This window comes from Phalacrocorax aristotelis, chromosome 2 (assembly GCF_949628215.1).
Source record: "Phalacrocorax aristotelis chromosome 2, bGulAri2.1, whole genome shotgun sequence".
Classification (NCBI taxonomy): domain Eukaryota; kingdom Metazoa; phylum Chordata; class Aves; order Suliformes; family Phalacrocoracidae; genus Phalacrocorax; species Phalacrocorax aristotelis.
Window position 1 is genome coordinate 121,793,079 of NC_134277.1, and position 17,362 is coordinate 121,810,440.

At 41.8% G+C, this 17,362-nt stretch overlaps 1 protein-coding gene across 1 annotated transcript in view; it reads right to left on the reverse strand.

Annotated features, from left to right (window-relative positions):
* LOC142053383 (ethanolaminephosphotransferase 1-like) overlaps nucleotides 1-17,280 on the reverse strand; it is a 57,273-nt gene extending 39,993 nt beyond the window's left edge. The window contains exons 1-2 of the mRNA XM_075084979.1: nucleotides 17,105-17,280; nucleotides 386-454 (exon numbers count right to left, since the gene is read on the reverse strand). Of these exons, the coding sequence (XP_074941080.1) occupies nucleotides 386-454; nucleotides 17,105-17,161 (126 nt within the window). The 5' untranslated portion in view covers nucleotides 17,162-17,280. The remainder of the gene's footprint in view (nucleotides 1-385; nucleotides 455-17,104) is intronic.
* Between the last annotated feature and the right edge of the window lie 82 nt (nucleotides 17,281-17,362).

Sequence of the window (17,362 nt, forward strand, 5' to 3'; positions counted from 1 at the left end):
ATCATGTGCACAGCACAGAGATAAAGCCATGCTGTTGTTAGGCGGCATATGCTGCACAAAAATAATTTGCACTAAGTAAACCCTTCAGCATCTGCAAAGCTGTTTAATGAAAGATGTAATAATGAGATGTAAAAAAGAAACAGATGCTTTTTGTGTAGCGATCAGAACAAATAAACAAACCTTGTTTTTCTAAAAAACCCACCTCAAAATTCAAACATACTTATCTTAAATATAGCTATATGTCCTGTAACATTTGTTTTCTTTTATACAGATGTCTTAATTTCAGCTTTATTAATAAATATGTATTTTAAAATGAAAATACATGCTGCATTTAAAACCAATTCTTACATTATCATGTGATATTTCTTTTAAATAAAATTCTTACCTTAATAATTTTGTTCCAGATGGGCTGCATAATGTACACAGATAAAGGATTTGTATCCACAGCACTGTACTGTGAGGAAAAAATTAAACATGTTAAACAAAGCACTGAACAACGCACATTTTTCCATCATTGTATGTCCTTCAGCATCTAAGAACAATCACGCTGACTCTGACTGGTATAAATTTATTTTATTCTGATGACCATTCATACAGTTTTAATTTAATTTAAAAGAACTGGCCTGGTTTACAATTACCTTGTTAGCAACTCTGTGTACTAACACAAAGGTTTAGGCTGGTAAAAGGGCACACAGTACTGTAGTCACATTTTACTTTTAAAATTCTTATTCATTTTACAAGTTATCCTAGAAGATTCTGCATTTCTACTGTATTTTGGATTTAATACCTTTATTTGCACTACCAGTAATGCATTGTCTGAGCAGCAGTTCATTGTTAGTATGTAGAATAAAAAGCACGTATGTAATATGGTCATAAGTGGAATATTATCTTGTAGAGATGTGCAGCTTTTGACACAGTAAACCAGTTGCATTTGCACTATACTAGTTATTTTAAGGTGATGTTATTATAAAAATAAGCTCTGAAATAGCACAGTTCATTACCACAATAAAATCTCCCTATTGGACAGACTTGTAAAAATATTGTATATTCAATAAATTCCAAGAAGTACATATCTGTATCTCTTGCAAACAAAATATTTCAGAAATCCAAGCCACCCCAAATTGCTTTCTCCTCAGACAACAGTATCAAGTTTTATCTTGCCTTGAGATTGCAGAAAACAGACTCAGAACAATCTGCAGAAGAATGATCTTAACTGATAATACCAGTCACAACTACGGTCTTGAGCCCTGGCGGGTCCAGTGCGGCAGAAGTTAGTCATCATTGGGGTGGTATACGTAATTCTTTCAGAAATTCTTGGACTTTGAAAGTGTACATATGGCTTATGTTGTTAGCATGATGCACATCGCTTACATAAGGATTCAGATATATCTATATACAGCATCGTGCAAACATCGTGTGTGGACAATGGGAACAAGAGAGAGATGTGTTAGACCACAATTTGTCAAAGCTGTTCACATGCAGAAGAGCTGATGACAGAGACAGTCATTCCACCTAACTTCAGCTCACAACTAACTGTTCTCACTATAGTTAATTAATCGGCCCCTCTCAGCCAACTACCCTTTGGATGAGATTGCACTCTGGAAGTACCTGTTTCAAGTCATTAATTGTCGAAGGAGCCTAGACACTTGTCTTAAACTGAGGCATCTTTTAGGTGACTGAAGTGTGGCAAGATTATTCTAAGTTTCAATATCCACATTCACCAAGCTTCTACACACGCTTAACCTGCACACATCTGAGCTAACAGCTCTCAGTGGACAAGTGCAAGCGGGACAGAATATTAATGCAGCATGCCTCAGGTTTTGAATGCACAGTCTATGACTTTTCATCCAATCTTTCTGAGGATATCAGGCTATGGAGTGCTTAAGAACTTTTCCACCCATTTCCTTTTTCCATCTGTGTACAAAAGATACGTATTCATTCCTTTCTGGACAAAACAAAACATTTTCTTAGTTATTTTGTAATTTATGGTTAAGTTTTAATCACAGATAATAAATGTAGTATACTTGTAAAATTGTTATAACACAGCTACATGTTGTGAATACATATTAGCAAATACCCAAGAAATCACCTATCAGCTACTGGTCAGATGGGGCAGACTAACTTTACACAGGGAATAAAAAGTACGGTTATCGAACTGTACATCACTGATTATTTTTTTTCCTAAAAATACTGGAAATGTCACTTAAGTGTATGATTTTTCTCTGCTTCTCCCACTCATATTATTTAAAACATGAGACAATTCTGTCATCAACACCTTTTCTGCCAGATCATATATTAGAATTCTTAAATACATTACCTTGGAAAAAAATGAATTTGCAGGTAAAACTAAAGTTTTCACTGTTCCGCATGTCTTTGCAGCTCCAGATGCTGTATTTTATACTGTATCTTTCAAACATTGATTATTACAACTCATTGATCTTTTGATGGTCCAGCTTGCATGTGAATTAACCCAGTCTGAACTATCTGTGGGCTTTGCTTATATTTATGCCAAAAATAACAATAATACCTATGCCAACAGAAGAGTCAGCTAGTACTTAATTCACATGAGAACTACAGAAATCCTCTGAAAATCAAGAAAATTCAAAGTATCCATGAGCACTATTGAGGTTACAGGTAATCAGGAATCTGCCTGAAGCTTCTCGGTAGCTATTGCCCATTTCCTTACCTTCACTGGTATTCAAAAACTGTGTGAGGTACGTGATAATTTGCTGACCAACAAATTAAATTAATTCAGCCATACCCAGATAAGAACATGCAAAGGTCAAAATATGTGACCTTCACTCCTGCTCCTGCTTTGGCTTTCTCCTCCTCCCTTCTACCCCAAGCCTTCAAAGTCATGAATAAAATCACAAAATCCTAGGTAAATAACAATGCAAAATGAGGCTTTCTACCCAAAGTACTCACTGGCCGTCCATATTGGTCGCAGGAGGAAAAAAGGAAAAACAATCTAATTTCTTTAAAATTATTTTCTTACATAGAAAATATAAGAGACCACATTAGGGATTATATAATTCTTATATTTTCTTAAATGGAAAATATATTACGTCGTTTTCCAACATATCTCTATACAATAGACATGAACATAAGACACAGGAGCTTTTTCATTTGCTTGACAGTTTCCAAATTCAAGCATCAAAAATCAAAACAGTCCTTATTAAAAAAAATTGGAATTACAGCCAGCTCCTGTCACCTAAAGACATTTCAAGACCCGTCACACTTCATCCCGTTCATTCCTATGTCTGTGGCTGAACCATGGTCCTCTGTGCAGGGAAGGAACATTCAGCAGATGTACAAAAGAATGGAAATTTGCTCTTTGCTTGTCAGTAATCTCTTTTAGCCAGACCAAAGGAAACACCCATGGAAAAAAGCATTCTGGAGTTTTCTGTCATGGCAAAATAAAACTTGACAAATAAAATCCACTATACGGTTTAACACCCTGCTTTACTCTGCTCCCAAGAAGCTACTAAACCTCCAGGTCATGAAATCCTCAGGAGTTTAATGTGCGTGGCTGCTCAGAAAAGCAAATTGCTGAGTAACGTGCTCACATTACGATCAATGAACATGAATGCAAGAGTGCACTGAACCTGATGAAAAAATAGTACTGCCATTTGCTATTGCATAATTCTGTCCTTTTCAGGGCACTTACAATAAAAGACAGAAGTGAAGGACAAGCCTGTTGGAGGTTTTTGAGTACAAGACTGACACAAGTGCTAAGCACTCCCCAGCAAGCACTTTCTGCACTGGAAAAGGGATCTTGATTGTCCTAATACAAAGAAGAGGAGCTTGGATTAATCAGAAAGCTTCTGTTAATTATTTTTCAAAGAAGTTGTAATAGTTCGGAAGGAACAGCTGTGGTGAGGGAATAAGAATAAATGGCATTAAAGGACTCCATCTTACTCCCAAGTTAAAAGATGCTTCTGTTCCTTTATTTTTAAATAGCTGATATCTCCTTGAAAGCCATCAGCTTTCCCTCTCTGCGTTAATAACAGCTTCTAGCAGAGCTAGAAATGAGAATACAGACAGCAGACACATGTGCACACATAGATGTTGACTCGGGCAGCACATGTACGATGTGCTCTCACTCTGTGATCCTGCGTCTTAACCTCCATCCAAGGGATCCAGCACAGCATCCAGTCTGTGCTGGTCAGCTGTGTTAGAGGGAAGAGGAAAGGCGAGAGGATTAAGGTGAGGGGTGGGGGGAAGGTATAAAGAGTAAGAAAAGTAAAAGTAAGGAAAGAATAGGGCTGAGAAAAACAAAAGAAAGAAAAATGAGCCAAAGCAAAGGTTTAGCTACACAGAAGAGAGACAACTGTTCTGGAGTGGCAGAGCAGAGCCAACCCATGGGTCGCCCGTGGGTCAAAAGCACTCACAGTGATCAAGGTCTGCACTGCTATATACAAGACGAACAGTACCTTCTGCTCACATCCACACAGCTTAGAAATACCTCCCCTTATTGCAAACTGGTCACATCCACATCTCACAGAACTTGCTGGAGGAGTTTTGGGCTTCCTTATCTGGCCCTGCACACCTAATACATTATTAGGATTGAGTATGTTTCCATTCAAAGTACCTAAACCAATCTGGCGACTACGTTGTAACCCAGCAATACTGCATTTTCAGAGCATGGAAATGACAGTTGTGTGTTACGTGTGTTCAAAGATCCAAATGCCCATATTGGGAGAGTGCTGTAGGATGGCAAAAGCCAAAAAAATGGTGTGTAATGCCTCCAGAATGGACTATTTCCAAAACAAAGCCTAGCTATTGGAGAGACCTTCTGGGAAAAAGAACCAGGGAGTGAACTAACCATTAATCAGAGCAGACAGCTGGATCTTCACTGGGCTCCCTAGCCCTCTCCAGCCTTGCACTATGGAGGTATCCCAAGAATAAAATTTGGAAAGATTACAATGAAGAGAAAAATATAAAGCGTGTCCACACAAACTTCAGAGTCAGGAAAGAAAGTTGCAAGAAACGTAGCTGCATTAACTACTGGGAGATGGTTATTTTAACTCAAGCTGGTCCTTATGCTAGCAGACTATTCCTTCTCTGTACTTAAATTACCTTATTCCAGGTAGCATTGAATTGTGCCATGCAGTCATATCCATTCAGAGATACAGAGTAAAACTGTTGTGAATTGTTTACATTTGAATTGTTGGCAGCAAAATTGCTCCGTAGGTTTTAATTTCATATTAGTAGCAACAAATTTGCAACACTTCCCATTCCTGCCCAGAAATCAGCAAATTTAATTTTTCATTAACTTTATGAATCAGCACAGGAATTATCATCTCCATTGTATACGCTGGAAGACTGCAGCACAGAAGGGCTGTGATTCACCCTAAGAGTATATAGCAAAGGATACAGCCACAACATTGTTAGAAGTGTCATATTTATATACATAATTTAAGTATAAGCAATACCAGTTTATTCAAATAAAGTCTGCCCATATTAGCTCAACTTTATACTTGAGTTCATTTTTACAAAAGGAAATAAAGAAGTCTATTAAAAATGTAAAGGCTGAGAAGCTCCTTTCCCAGACAAACTAATGTTTAAAACAGCTATGTATCAGATAGTAATCACTGTTTAGGTTACAGTATATTGACTATATGGTTCTGTGATTCCTCTAATATTTCATGTGAAGTCAGACGCCTGTTATGGAAGAATACACTAGCTGTTCCCACATGGAAAAGATGAGAACCCGCTAACAATGATGTAAGGACTCAGATGAAGAATATAAATACAGTGATAACTGCTGTTTTCCTGCAAGCAAACTCAGCCAGGTCAGGCACAGGCATGGAAGAGCCCCAGCTGTACGTATGTGCCGATGTTCTAACAACTCAATGGTCCTGCAGGCTTGGGGAACCTCCTCTTCAGTCAAGTTGTTCATTATATTTGCGTTACCCATGCAAAAAAAAAAATTATCTATTAATGAACAATACCTGGCAAAAGATAAAATGATGGAAAAGGGTGAGAACACGTAAAGAAGTTATTACAAGATAGCCAAGAGTTTGCCTCGTGGTGCACCACAGCTGATGTACCTGTGCATGTCATTACCTCATAATGAGTATTTGATGAATTGAGGTAACCTCTACCTAAATGTAAAAAGGTAAGGTACTTCATATTTTCTGTGGGGGAAGCACCAAAATGAGAGCAGCTGAAATGCAGTAGTAAGTTCCACACACACCTTATTCCACATAAGTTGTCTTGTTCCCTTGCTTTACAACTGTTTCAAAGTGTTATCAAACTTTTAAAGTGTTATTAAAATTTTAAATTATCATTGAACCTGCATTTACATGTGTTCAAAATTAATGAAAAGGGGAGGGGGAGAAACAAGTAATTTTCTCTTCCTCCTAAATTAACTTTTCATGAAGATGATAGAAGACAGCCTAAACCAGCTGAGAATCAATCCATCAAATTCAAAATAGGCAAAATTTAAAATAGGCAAAAACAAGTTGTATACTGAAAATAATAACCCTGCAGAGTGGTTTTCCTCAATATTTGCAGGATGATAAATTTCCACAATGCCACCTGCATCCTTCTCCAGAATGCCTAAATGCAGGTTTGTCGCCATTTGGCCTTTACTTATACGCAGAGACCTACATCTCAGAAAATTTTGAGGGATCTGCTGCTGAAAAAACTTTAAAAATATTATGCTCCACAGCTTATCTTTTAAATAAAATAATAATTAAAAAAAAAGATTTAAGCAAGTGATGAGGTGTTACTGCCTACCCTGTACCATGCAGCTGGTCTACCATGGGTACCTCAGGCACCATATCTATCACGTACCATGAACTGGGTAGACCCAGCTACCCCTCCCAGGGCCGGCACAGCGTGGGTGGCCCTTTCCTTGGGTACCCACGGACAGAACCTTCTGGGTGCTGAGGGGAACAGCTGGGTCCCAGCCCTGCTCCCTGGGAGCTTTTGGCTGAGCTGGTGGGACAGGACAGGCTGCCAGGCCCTGTCCTGCTGCCCTGGCACCCCTCCACCCCCAGCCATCATGGCACCCTGACAGCTACTAATACCTTCCTATGGCTTCTTTTATCACATCTCCCCTCTGATAATGCAATTTCACAATACCTGTGTTTTGCAACCAACAGGAAAGGAGATAGGAGGACTGAGGATGGATTGGGCAAGGAATATTCTCTTTTGTATTAGACAAGTTTTTCATTGTTTTGAAGTCTGCAATATGACCCTCCAATCCAGGGCATGAACCAGTTGCTATTTAAGAGAGCTCGGTGGGAACTCTCCTTTCTGGGCAAGTCAAACTTTCAACGTTGTCATGGTTTGAGCTGGGATAGAGTTAATTTTCTTCACTGCAGCTGATATAGTGCTGTGCTTTGGACTTAGTATGAAAACAATGTTGATAACACACCGATGTTTTGGTTGTTGCTGGGTAACGCTTGTACTAGTCAAGGACTTTTCCAGCTTCCCATGCTCTGCTGGGGGCACAAGAAGCCGGGAGGGGAGGGGGCACAGCTAAGAGAGCGGATTCAAACTGGCGAAAGCAATATTCCACATCGTGTAACATCATGCCCAGTATGTTAACTGGGAGGAGCTGGCCAGGGGAGGGAGGCAGCAATCACAGCTCGGGGACGGGCAGCGTCGGTCGGCAGGTGGTGAGCAGTTGTATTATTTGTGTTTCTGTTTTTTTTCCCATTTCCTTTTTATTTTATTATCATCATTGTTATTATTATTATAATAATCATTATTATTATTTTATTCTAATAATTAAACTGTTCTTATCTCAACCCACAAGTTCTTTTGCTCTTCTGATTCTCCCCTCCATCCCACAGGGGTGGGGGCAGTGAGCAAGCGGCTGCGTGGTGTTTAGTTGCTGACTGGGGCTGAACCACGACAAACATGCAACATGAACTTTCCTTCTGTGGTATCTTACACTTCTGGAACCACACAAAAATTACAGAAAATACTGAAATACTGGCCCATTTGGTAGCAATCTTTCGGATTCCTAGAATACATTAAACACGTGGGTTTTAATTCTACTTTATGGGTTTGTAGATGTTATGGGACACAGTCTTGGGTTTGAACAAAAGCTTCACAAAGGGAGAGAAGTACACTATAAAACAGCAACAGAGCTATACAACATTGTGGATGCCAAGTGATTTCCAAATGTTCAGCAGTTTAAAGGTGCTGATGTTTCCCAAAACACAGTCCTGTTATTTCTAATAATAAAATTACTTTATGTTACATCAGCATTTAGTTAATTTTTCATAAATAATGGCTTGGATTTAGTAACTCCTATTGCTTAAATAGTTTGGACTACCCTGCCTTTTTTCTCATCCATCCATATATATTTTTTTTATTAGGTCACCAATACCTAACTCCAGGAGTTATAAGCCCCTAAGATATCTAGGGCTGAAGCATATAACATACAAGCAGAAACTAAAGAATAAGGTTTGTAATTTAGCCTGGAAAAGAGAACATGCTGGTGGGCATGTAATTGCATCCTCAGACACAAATGCTTGTGTCTTTGGGGGTCTGAGGTTGTGGACTCTTATTACCCAACGGTTGTGCTGTCTGTACTAGGGCTGGATGTAGCTGCACTGTGAGTGAACAGGCTGCCCAAGTTGGGCTCCTGAGTGGTTCTCTTCCCCCTCACTTTGCTCCCTTCAGTTCCATTAGCCTGTGCATGCCTATGGCCAGGAAATAGGGTTAAATTTTCCTTCCTTCTTAAACTATTCCTAGTAAAATACTTGAAACCCAATGTGATAGTTTGGGCAATTCAAGAATTCTGGTTGGCATTATGAAGTCATCAGGAAGTTGTCGTTACATAAACTTCTGCCCTGGGGATGCTCCTTTGTAAATGTATACTCATCATTCAAACCTCCCCATTTTCAGGAATCCTGACACACGCATCGGGCCACACGCCCACATCCTGTCACTTAATGGAGGTATGTATGAACTCACATCCACGAGATCATGGGACATGTGGAGTTGTGGGTCAGGACAGGCTGCCTTTAGGGAGTCATGCCTGCTAGCGTCATATCTCCTTGCCTGCAGAGCATTGTTTTCACCTCAGGATCACAGAATCATGGGTTAGGATCACAGGATAATTCAGGTCAGAAGGTACCTCAGCAGGTCTCTAGTCCTACCTCCTTCCCAAAGTGGGCTCAGCCAGGAGCTCAAACCAGGTGCTTGGTACTTTTATCCAGCTGGGTCTTGAAAAGCTCCAAGGATGAGGACTGCACAACCTCACTGGGCAACCTGTGCCACTGCCACACTGTGTTTTTGAGTAAAATTTTCTCCTTATATCCATCGTGAAGATGTCTTGTCTCAGCTTGTGCCTGTTGTCTGTTGTCTTCCCACCCAGCACTGTTATAAAGAGCCTGGCTTCATCTTCCCAAGTACTTTCACATAGGTACTGGGGGGCTGCTGCTAGGTGCCACTGAAGATGTCTCATCTCCAGGCCAAAAAAGCCCCAGTCCCTCAGCCTCCCCTCATAGGACAAGTGCTCCAGCCCCAACTACTTTGGTGGCCTCCACTGAACTTACTCCAGTTTGTTGACATTTTTCTTGTACTGGGGACCCAAAACTGGACACAATATTCTACATGTGGCCTAGTAAAGGAGAAAAATTACTTCTCCCTTACTTAATGGGCTACGCTACCCAGGGTGCTGTTGACCACCTTTGCTGCCAGGGCACACTGAGGGCTTGTGTTCAGCTTCCTGCCTGCCACAACCCCATTTGCCAAGAATAAGAGGCTGGTGGATCGCTGATCTGCAGAGAGTAGCAATGCTTGAGATGTGGTATCTATGAGAGACATCAGAGACACACCACGTTTGAGAGAGAAGCACATTCTGAGGCAAGAAGTCATAATGTGCTGGCCCCAACGAGTTAGTTCTTGCTCACCTTGTAAGACTAGATAGATCCAATTCTTTACTGACAGGACTGTAAGCAGCCAGACCAGGGGTGGGTGGAGAGGGGATAACACTGGAAGTCAGCAACAGTTTTTCAATCAACAGTAGTTACATTAAAGCTGCTGACTAACTTCTCTTCAGGAAAAGGCTCTGTTTAATGGGACACCTCCAAACACATAATAGTGAAACCAAACTGATGGAAAAGAGCACAGAAACACGATTAAATGTTGAGCAAGGAATAACAGAAGGCCGATGCACATTTATTGCTCTAAAGGGACAAAGGTAGAGGCTGGCCCAGACTGGCAAAACTACAAATGCTGCTAAAAAGCAAGACCTGCACACTCTTAAGGAACTGCACAAAAAGATCCTTAACCATCCCTATTCAAAGATGCTCTAGCACGGTAAAGATGTTGATTTCTACGTACTTTTTGTGTACATTTGTCTTCTAAAGTTGGTGAAGGAAAAGTCAGTAAGATTTCGTGCCACATCTCTCTGTGTGCATGTACAAATGTGTGTTTTGGAGATGCCAGCAGCCCTTTAAAGATCAAACGGTAGACCAAATTCCCAAGAGCTGGAGCTCCGCCAGAGGATGTACCTAAGTCTCTGGAGAACCCAAGGAAACTGCTCTAGGCCCAAAAGGGCAGAAAGATTAAAAGTGGGTTGCAGTTTTAATGACGGATGCTAAACATGGGTTCTGTACCACATATGCTAAACAGTTGTGTGACCTAGTATCCTGACGCATAAGAGTGGAGATATTTCACAGAAAGACGCAAAACCCCAATTCCTCCCTTTATAAAACAACCCTTATAAAAATGGTACCCCTAGATTGATAACAAATAATACACATCCAAATCACAGATACTTCCCTGCAATTAGTCCTCTATTAAAACACAGAAGAAAAAAAATTTTAAAAAATCGCTCTCTACAACTACCTGAAAGGAGGTTGTAGCGAGGTGGGTGTTAGTCTCTTCTCACAAGTTATTAGTGACAGAATGAAAGGAAAAAAGCTTCAAGCTGCATCAGGGGAGGTTTAGCTTGGATATTAGGAAAACTTTCTTCACTGAAAGAGTGGTCAGGCACTGGAACAGGCTGCCCAGAGAGGTGGCAGAGTCGTCATCCCTGGAGGTATTTAAAAGACGTGTAGAGGTGGCACTTCAGGCCATGGTTTAGGAGACATGGTGGTGTTGAGTTGATGGTTGGACTTGATGATCCTGGAGGTCTTTTCCAACCTTAATGATTCTGAGATTCTGTGGTTCTACATAAGCATGTATATATGCAGATCCTACACGTAAAAATCCAATAAACATTTCAGAACACTAACACCTCTTGGTAAAGCAATAAAATGAAATTATGTGGTTGATATTTGCACTTTTATGAGACTCAGCACAGCATACAACTCTATATCCAGTGTATTTGTCTCAAAAGTGATCTAATGAACCTTTGTAAATGCATGGGCATAATGTGGCACTCAGAAACATGTACAATTACACCATCATTGGGAAAAAGTCCTGTGGCAAGTAATATCAAATGCAGCATCTCTGTGATGTGAGTTCATTATGCTGTTGTCTCATTAGTATTAGCATATGATATATAGAAGGAAAATAATTATCACAAAGCCCTTGAAATGCTACATTATTTCGGCTGCCATTACAAGGGAATGAGGAATAAGAAATGGTGTGTACATGAAGACAGTCTTTCAGAACTATGTAATTCAGTTGGCCCACAACTCTTCTACACATGAACACAGTAACAGAAAATGTAAGGGAAACGAATGGTTTGGTTTATTTCACATATTATTCAACAACTTTTAATTATACCCCTAGTCTTCCAATCCATCAAAGTAATATGAAGAATACTACAAGATTTTATTTGTACAACAGTGGGCTGTTGACTGACCAGTTTTATGGAAGGTGGAAAACGGGTATTTGAGGCAGTGAAAACTAAGAAGGGCTTTACTAAACTCAGGTAGTTTGCAAAAACTAACTGGAGCAGATAAAACCGATTATAACTGTTTTTCAGTAATATTTGAAAATAAAAATCAGGGAAAAAAACTAAAAATACCATCTGCAAAAACACTACGTAATAAACACTGTACTCAACATGTATCAAATTGTCCATGCACAACCATGAAGATCATTAACTGTCTCCTAAGAAGTTCCAGATAAATATGCAAATGAAAGTCTCCTGTCCTAAATTTTCAAAATCATGTAAAATCCTTGCACTACTGGAATTCAAAGCAAAACTCCTGTTCAATCAATGTGAGCAGTACCCATTATGTTTCTAAATCTCATAGTTACACAGGTAGCCTTGGAAATGCATAAAGACTTAACAGAAATCCAGTCTTGTATTTTTCCATACTGAATCGATCCTGAACTTCCAGAAAGTAATTCACCAGATTATACTTAACAGACTTAAAATGTGATCATCATACGTCTGATCCTATTTCTCTAACCTGCCATAACAAGGACTGGGATGTAACTTGAGAGGTCTTCTAGTCCAGCACATTCACCTAATGCAGGATCATGTTTAGGAGCCATGCAGGAAGCAGATCAAGTTACCATGAGATAACGAGCCACTGGCTTCCAACTACTTGTGATAAAGGACCACGTCAGCAGATTAGAACAGAACACATTATCCAAAACTTTGCTAAAAAAAGGTGTAAGCAACTGTTTAACACTCAATGCTAGATTTTAGATCCTCCCTGAGCGAAATCGAACCATTTCTTAAGACTGATAAAACGACTGCTGAATGCCCCCTAGTACCTGTTCCGGCATTTAAATACCCTTATTGACATAAGTCTGACATAGCACCCACCTTAAATGTGCAGCCAAAACTTATATATTGTCTGTCTTTAAAAGGGCATGCGCGAAGACTAACTGGCTGTTATGCTTTTACTCCCACAGTACTCGGACTGCTTCTCAGAGTTCATCTTTTCTAAGCCTCTTAATATTCCTAATGCCATTCTGTGGATTGTAAACTGTGTGCCAAAGCAAGCAGGACTCATTATTCCAGCTGATACCTGATCAGTACGTCAGCTACAGCAGTATATGTAACCCTTTGACATACCTACGACACTTCACACTTAAGACCTTTTTTCTCTTTCTTATAACAGCCACAGCATTGCTGATGCATTGATCCCCCCAGATATCCTTTTTTGCAGCCTGTTGTCTCTTATTTTATGTTTGAAATGTTGATTTTCTTTCCCCTTAACATTGTACATTGTTTAATGAATTTCTTCATATTGATTTATGGCCGTTATATTCCTTTTTCAAGAACACTTTAAATCATAAGCCTGTTCTTCCAGGTGCTTTAGGATGACATGAAAATTTTACAAGAGTAACCTCCCTTCTGTTAATTAACAAATGTATTGACCAGCAACGGAGCCAGGACAGAGACAGCTCTGTAGGTATGATCCCATTTGATAGAACCTCCTACTTTGTCAGAGAACTCATGATTACTCTTTAATGTGTTTCTATTTTACACTGATTTTATCTTACTTACCTCTACCTACTTCACTTACGAGAATGTAGGACAGCATCAGAAGGCTCACTGAAATGAAACCACATTTACTGGCCCCACCTTCTCTGCACAGGGAGTTACCCTCTAAAAAATGGCTTAAACGATAGAAACAGTGTGGATGTACCAAGATGAAAATGTGGAACCTTAGACCTTAATTTTTAATGTTATCTCTGATTTTTTAAAATTATTTTTCCAAGGCCTATTCTTTGAGTCAAGCCTCTACAGTTTGTCCTCAGATCTCTTCTGAAAGAGGATAAAGCGTCAAAGATTTCTGGCTTGGAAAACCTCAGTGCATAGGTGCTGCAGAAAAGTCGATTGAAGGTTGTTTTGCAAGGGAAATCCTAAGACCACAGTGATGAAAAGAGGCAATGGCAACAAGAGCTCATCATCAACATTACTGCATTCTGATGAGAAGAGGAGGTTAAAAGTAAAGAATTAAATTCTGCCTTGATTTGTACCCATCACCTGGCTGTCTCAGAACTGCTTGTTTCCAACAGAAACCCAAACAGATGGAAAAAGGCAGCTGTGTAATTCCATGGGTGCTCCTCTAGAGCTGCAAAATGCTGATCACAGAAATATAAAAGTTGGAATGACATAACCTGAGGGCTACAATTGCAGCTGGTTGTAGCATTTTGGCTGTGTCACTCCAGATCCTAGGGAACGGCACAAAATTCGGCTATCAGCTTATTCTGCTGTACAGTTGCAGCAAAGCACCTGAGCATACACCTGTCCTGAAATCATTACCTGCCCATCTGCCCCACAGACAAGAAGACAGCAGAATTATCACAGCAGCAATACCCAGGGTTGTGTCTGAACTGTCTCACTGATACATCTCCACCTGTTCTCTGTGTGCTTTTGAGCAGAGAAAGGAAAACAATCTCTGAATCGCCATTAACATGCAGAATGAATGGGAATAGATTTGTAAAGTGAAATGGCTAGCCCTAAGGATCCGATGTCCATGCTATAAGGATTTCAGAAGGTTTTACACTGAACTTGTTCCAGTACGATACCATGGACTGAATATAGTGGGTGTACTTGTGCGTTCCTAGTATATCTGGTTTAGGTTCACTCAAAGGGAACGCATTTTGTGCGCTCTGGGGTCACTCCGTGATGTAAACCAAAGCTTGGTAATTGGGGAAAACTTGCTTTAAAAGCATGGACCTAGTGATTCTAAAGGCTGCTGACGTCTTTGCATTCATTAGGTCTGCCATTCCCTTTGCAAAGAACTGCACTGGTTTTGTTGCCAAGACCCTCCTCCAGCTGCAAACAGGAGACAGACAGTGGCCGAGACATACAATTGCAGCATTCATGGCAGAGAAATTAGTTCAGCTGTGTGAAAATTTTGAAAATTGAGCAGTATTTTTTTCAGGCCAAATTTACCTTTACAAAACAGAGTTGATTACACAAATGACTCTTTTAAGCTGCATTACAATCAGCTCAGCAGATAAATTGTGCAAAGTGCAGAGTGTATTAAGCCACTGATACTAGTGCAAGTGTAATGCTGCAATGTGATGCACAACAGAGAGTTGGATGCCTCTACCTAGTCTCCTGGGCATGCTTCAGGTCTGGAAGCAATATGTTGCTTTAGCTCAATATTGAACGTGCGCTAATAAATCCTTCCACAGATTATCAACCCATGTATCCCTCCACCGTATCCTAGAGCTGGGTCCACCCAGGTGTCTGTAGGCAACAGACTACAGAAATAGCCAGGTGGTTGTAAAAAAGACCTAACTCATGTCTGCCAGGCACTGTAAGCTGAGTTCAGCGCCAGTCCTGTTGGCAGCAAAAGTGGCAGCAATCTCCTCAGCAGGGCCGGGAAGCTGGAAGAGCAGGATGAGGCGAGGGGCTAGGCGGAAGGGGATAATCGAGGAGACAGCAGCCAGAGGGCAATAACAGGTTGAAGAGCATGTCTCAGGCCTGGGAGGTGGTGAGAACAAAGCTGTGGTTGTAGTAGCAGCCCTGGGCATGGGAGGGTGAAGTGAGGAGGTGGGGAGGAGATTGTGGCAGTGATTAGTGTCTCCTCGCCTCTGCTTTTGCATTTTTGGAGGACTTTAACCCATTGTGAGCAACACTTCAGGAACCAGTAGACCTGCCATCACCTGCCATGTCCTCCTGCAACCCGGAGGACCAGGAAGGCGTTGCGGATACCCCACCAGTTTGGCAGCACTGGCCTCTCATGGCTATGCTTCTCTGGGCGTAACCTGTGTCATTTGGATGTATTTATTTCCAGGATGCCCCAGTCCCGAGTCACCTCAGATAATAGAGAACTGACTATTTCACGTCACCTTTCTAAAACCTGTACTTACCATAGTTTTCCAGAACATGGTTGAACAGATACTTCTCAAGTGCGCTGGCTGATTCCTAGAGTTAAAAAAAACGACCTAACACATTTTCTGGCCTTTGCAATTTTCCCAAGAAACCAAAGTAATTTTAATATATTCAACTGAAATGTTTTGATATGTGATTCTGTCTTTTGGCAATCATTTGCCCTCATAAGGAGTACACAATTATTACAAGTTTTTTTAAAAAAATCTTATTTTGATTCTCCCCATCTGCATTTGTTTGCAGCCACTTTCATTCAAGTGGTAAAGAAGAATGCAATACAAGACTTCCATGTATTTGTACTACAAACTCAAATATTTTAGGCAAGTTACTTAAATAATAGTGTCTGTTTATGCTAAAAATAGCTTTCCATTTTGCCTCTGGTGATCTGAGTCGAGACTGCGGCTCCTGTTGTTCAAGCACAGGCCTGTGCAACTTATGCCCAGTGGCCAGGTGCAGCCTGCAGCATGTTTTATCCCACTCACACTGGAGACATACAAGCAGGTCGTTCAACAAGCTGCTGCAACCAACAAGTTCCTAGTAAGTAACCTGGAGCAGGCTCTTGAAACCACAACTACTCCACCATCATCCACCCTGCAGAGAGCCTGCAGAACCCCTGGCCCGGGGAAGTGACAAGCTTGGTAGGAGCTGGGAGAAGCTGAACACCCTGGCTGGAGGCCAGGCTGGGAGGGTGGGGGGTAAAAGCAGGAAGGCAAGAGGCATGGGGAGCGCAGGGTAGGGGCTGCTTTGGGAAACTGAACCTAAAATAAAAGCTGGTGGAATCCGTCCCCCATGCCTGTAACAGGGAGCGGGGTGAGGGTGTGTGAATGGGGTGGCACAGCCCATCTCAGACACCTGCACCTCAACTAAAGCAAATGTGGACAACCTGCAACGTTGTGGGAACAAAACCCAGGTTTCTCCTAAGTCTGCAACATAACGTTGGTAAATCAAAATATCTAATGATCCACCCATTCATCTGAATTCTGCAGGCCTGTTATTTGCAAACATGAGGTTTACTTCCAGTTATTTGAAGTAAGCTTTTTTCCTGGCTTTCCTATTTCTTAAAGCCAAAGCATCCCTGCGTATGAAGAATTCGCACGCGGCCAGACAAGCACCACCGGCGCGCGCTTTCTTACAGAAATACCGATTTTACACCCAGCCAGCGTTTCTTTAAAACGTGCAAGGCTTTTAAAGATGTTGCTCCTCACTTAAACCCCCGGTAACGCTGTTTCCACCGAGACCTGCCACTTCGCACGCACCCCCAGCTCCCGTCCCCACGCTCTCTCGACCTGAGCAAGACCCCGGCCAGCCTCCCGCCGCCCCCGGAAGCCCCGACGCGCCGCTGAGCCCCCCCCCCGCCCAGCCCCCCGTTACCTTGTAGTGGCGGAAGCCGTCCAGCTGCCGGCCGCTGACATACCGACACCGCCACATCGCCGCGCCGGCAGGGAGGGAGGGACGGACGGAGGGAGGGAGGCAGCGGGGCCGGGGGCGGGCGGCTCCCCGGCCGCGCCCCTCGGGCTGGGCCCTGCCCTCCGCGTCCTGTGGCGTGGGGGTGCGTGGCGCCGGGGTGCCCCGCAGCGCCGGGCGGTGGGCGTTCCCCCGGGGGCGGCTCCCGCCCGCCCACGCCTGTGG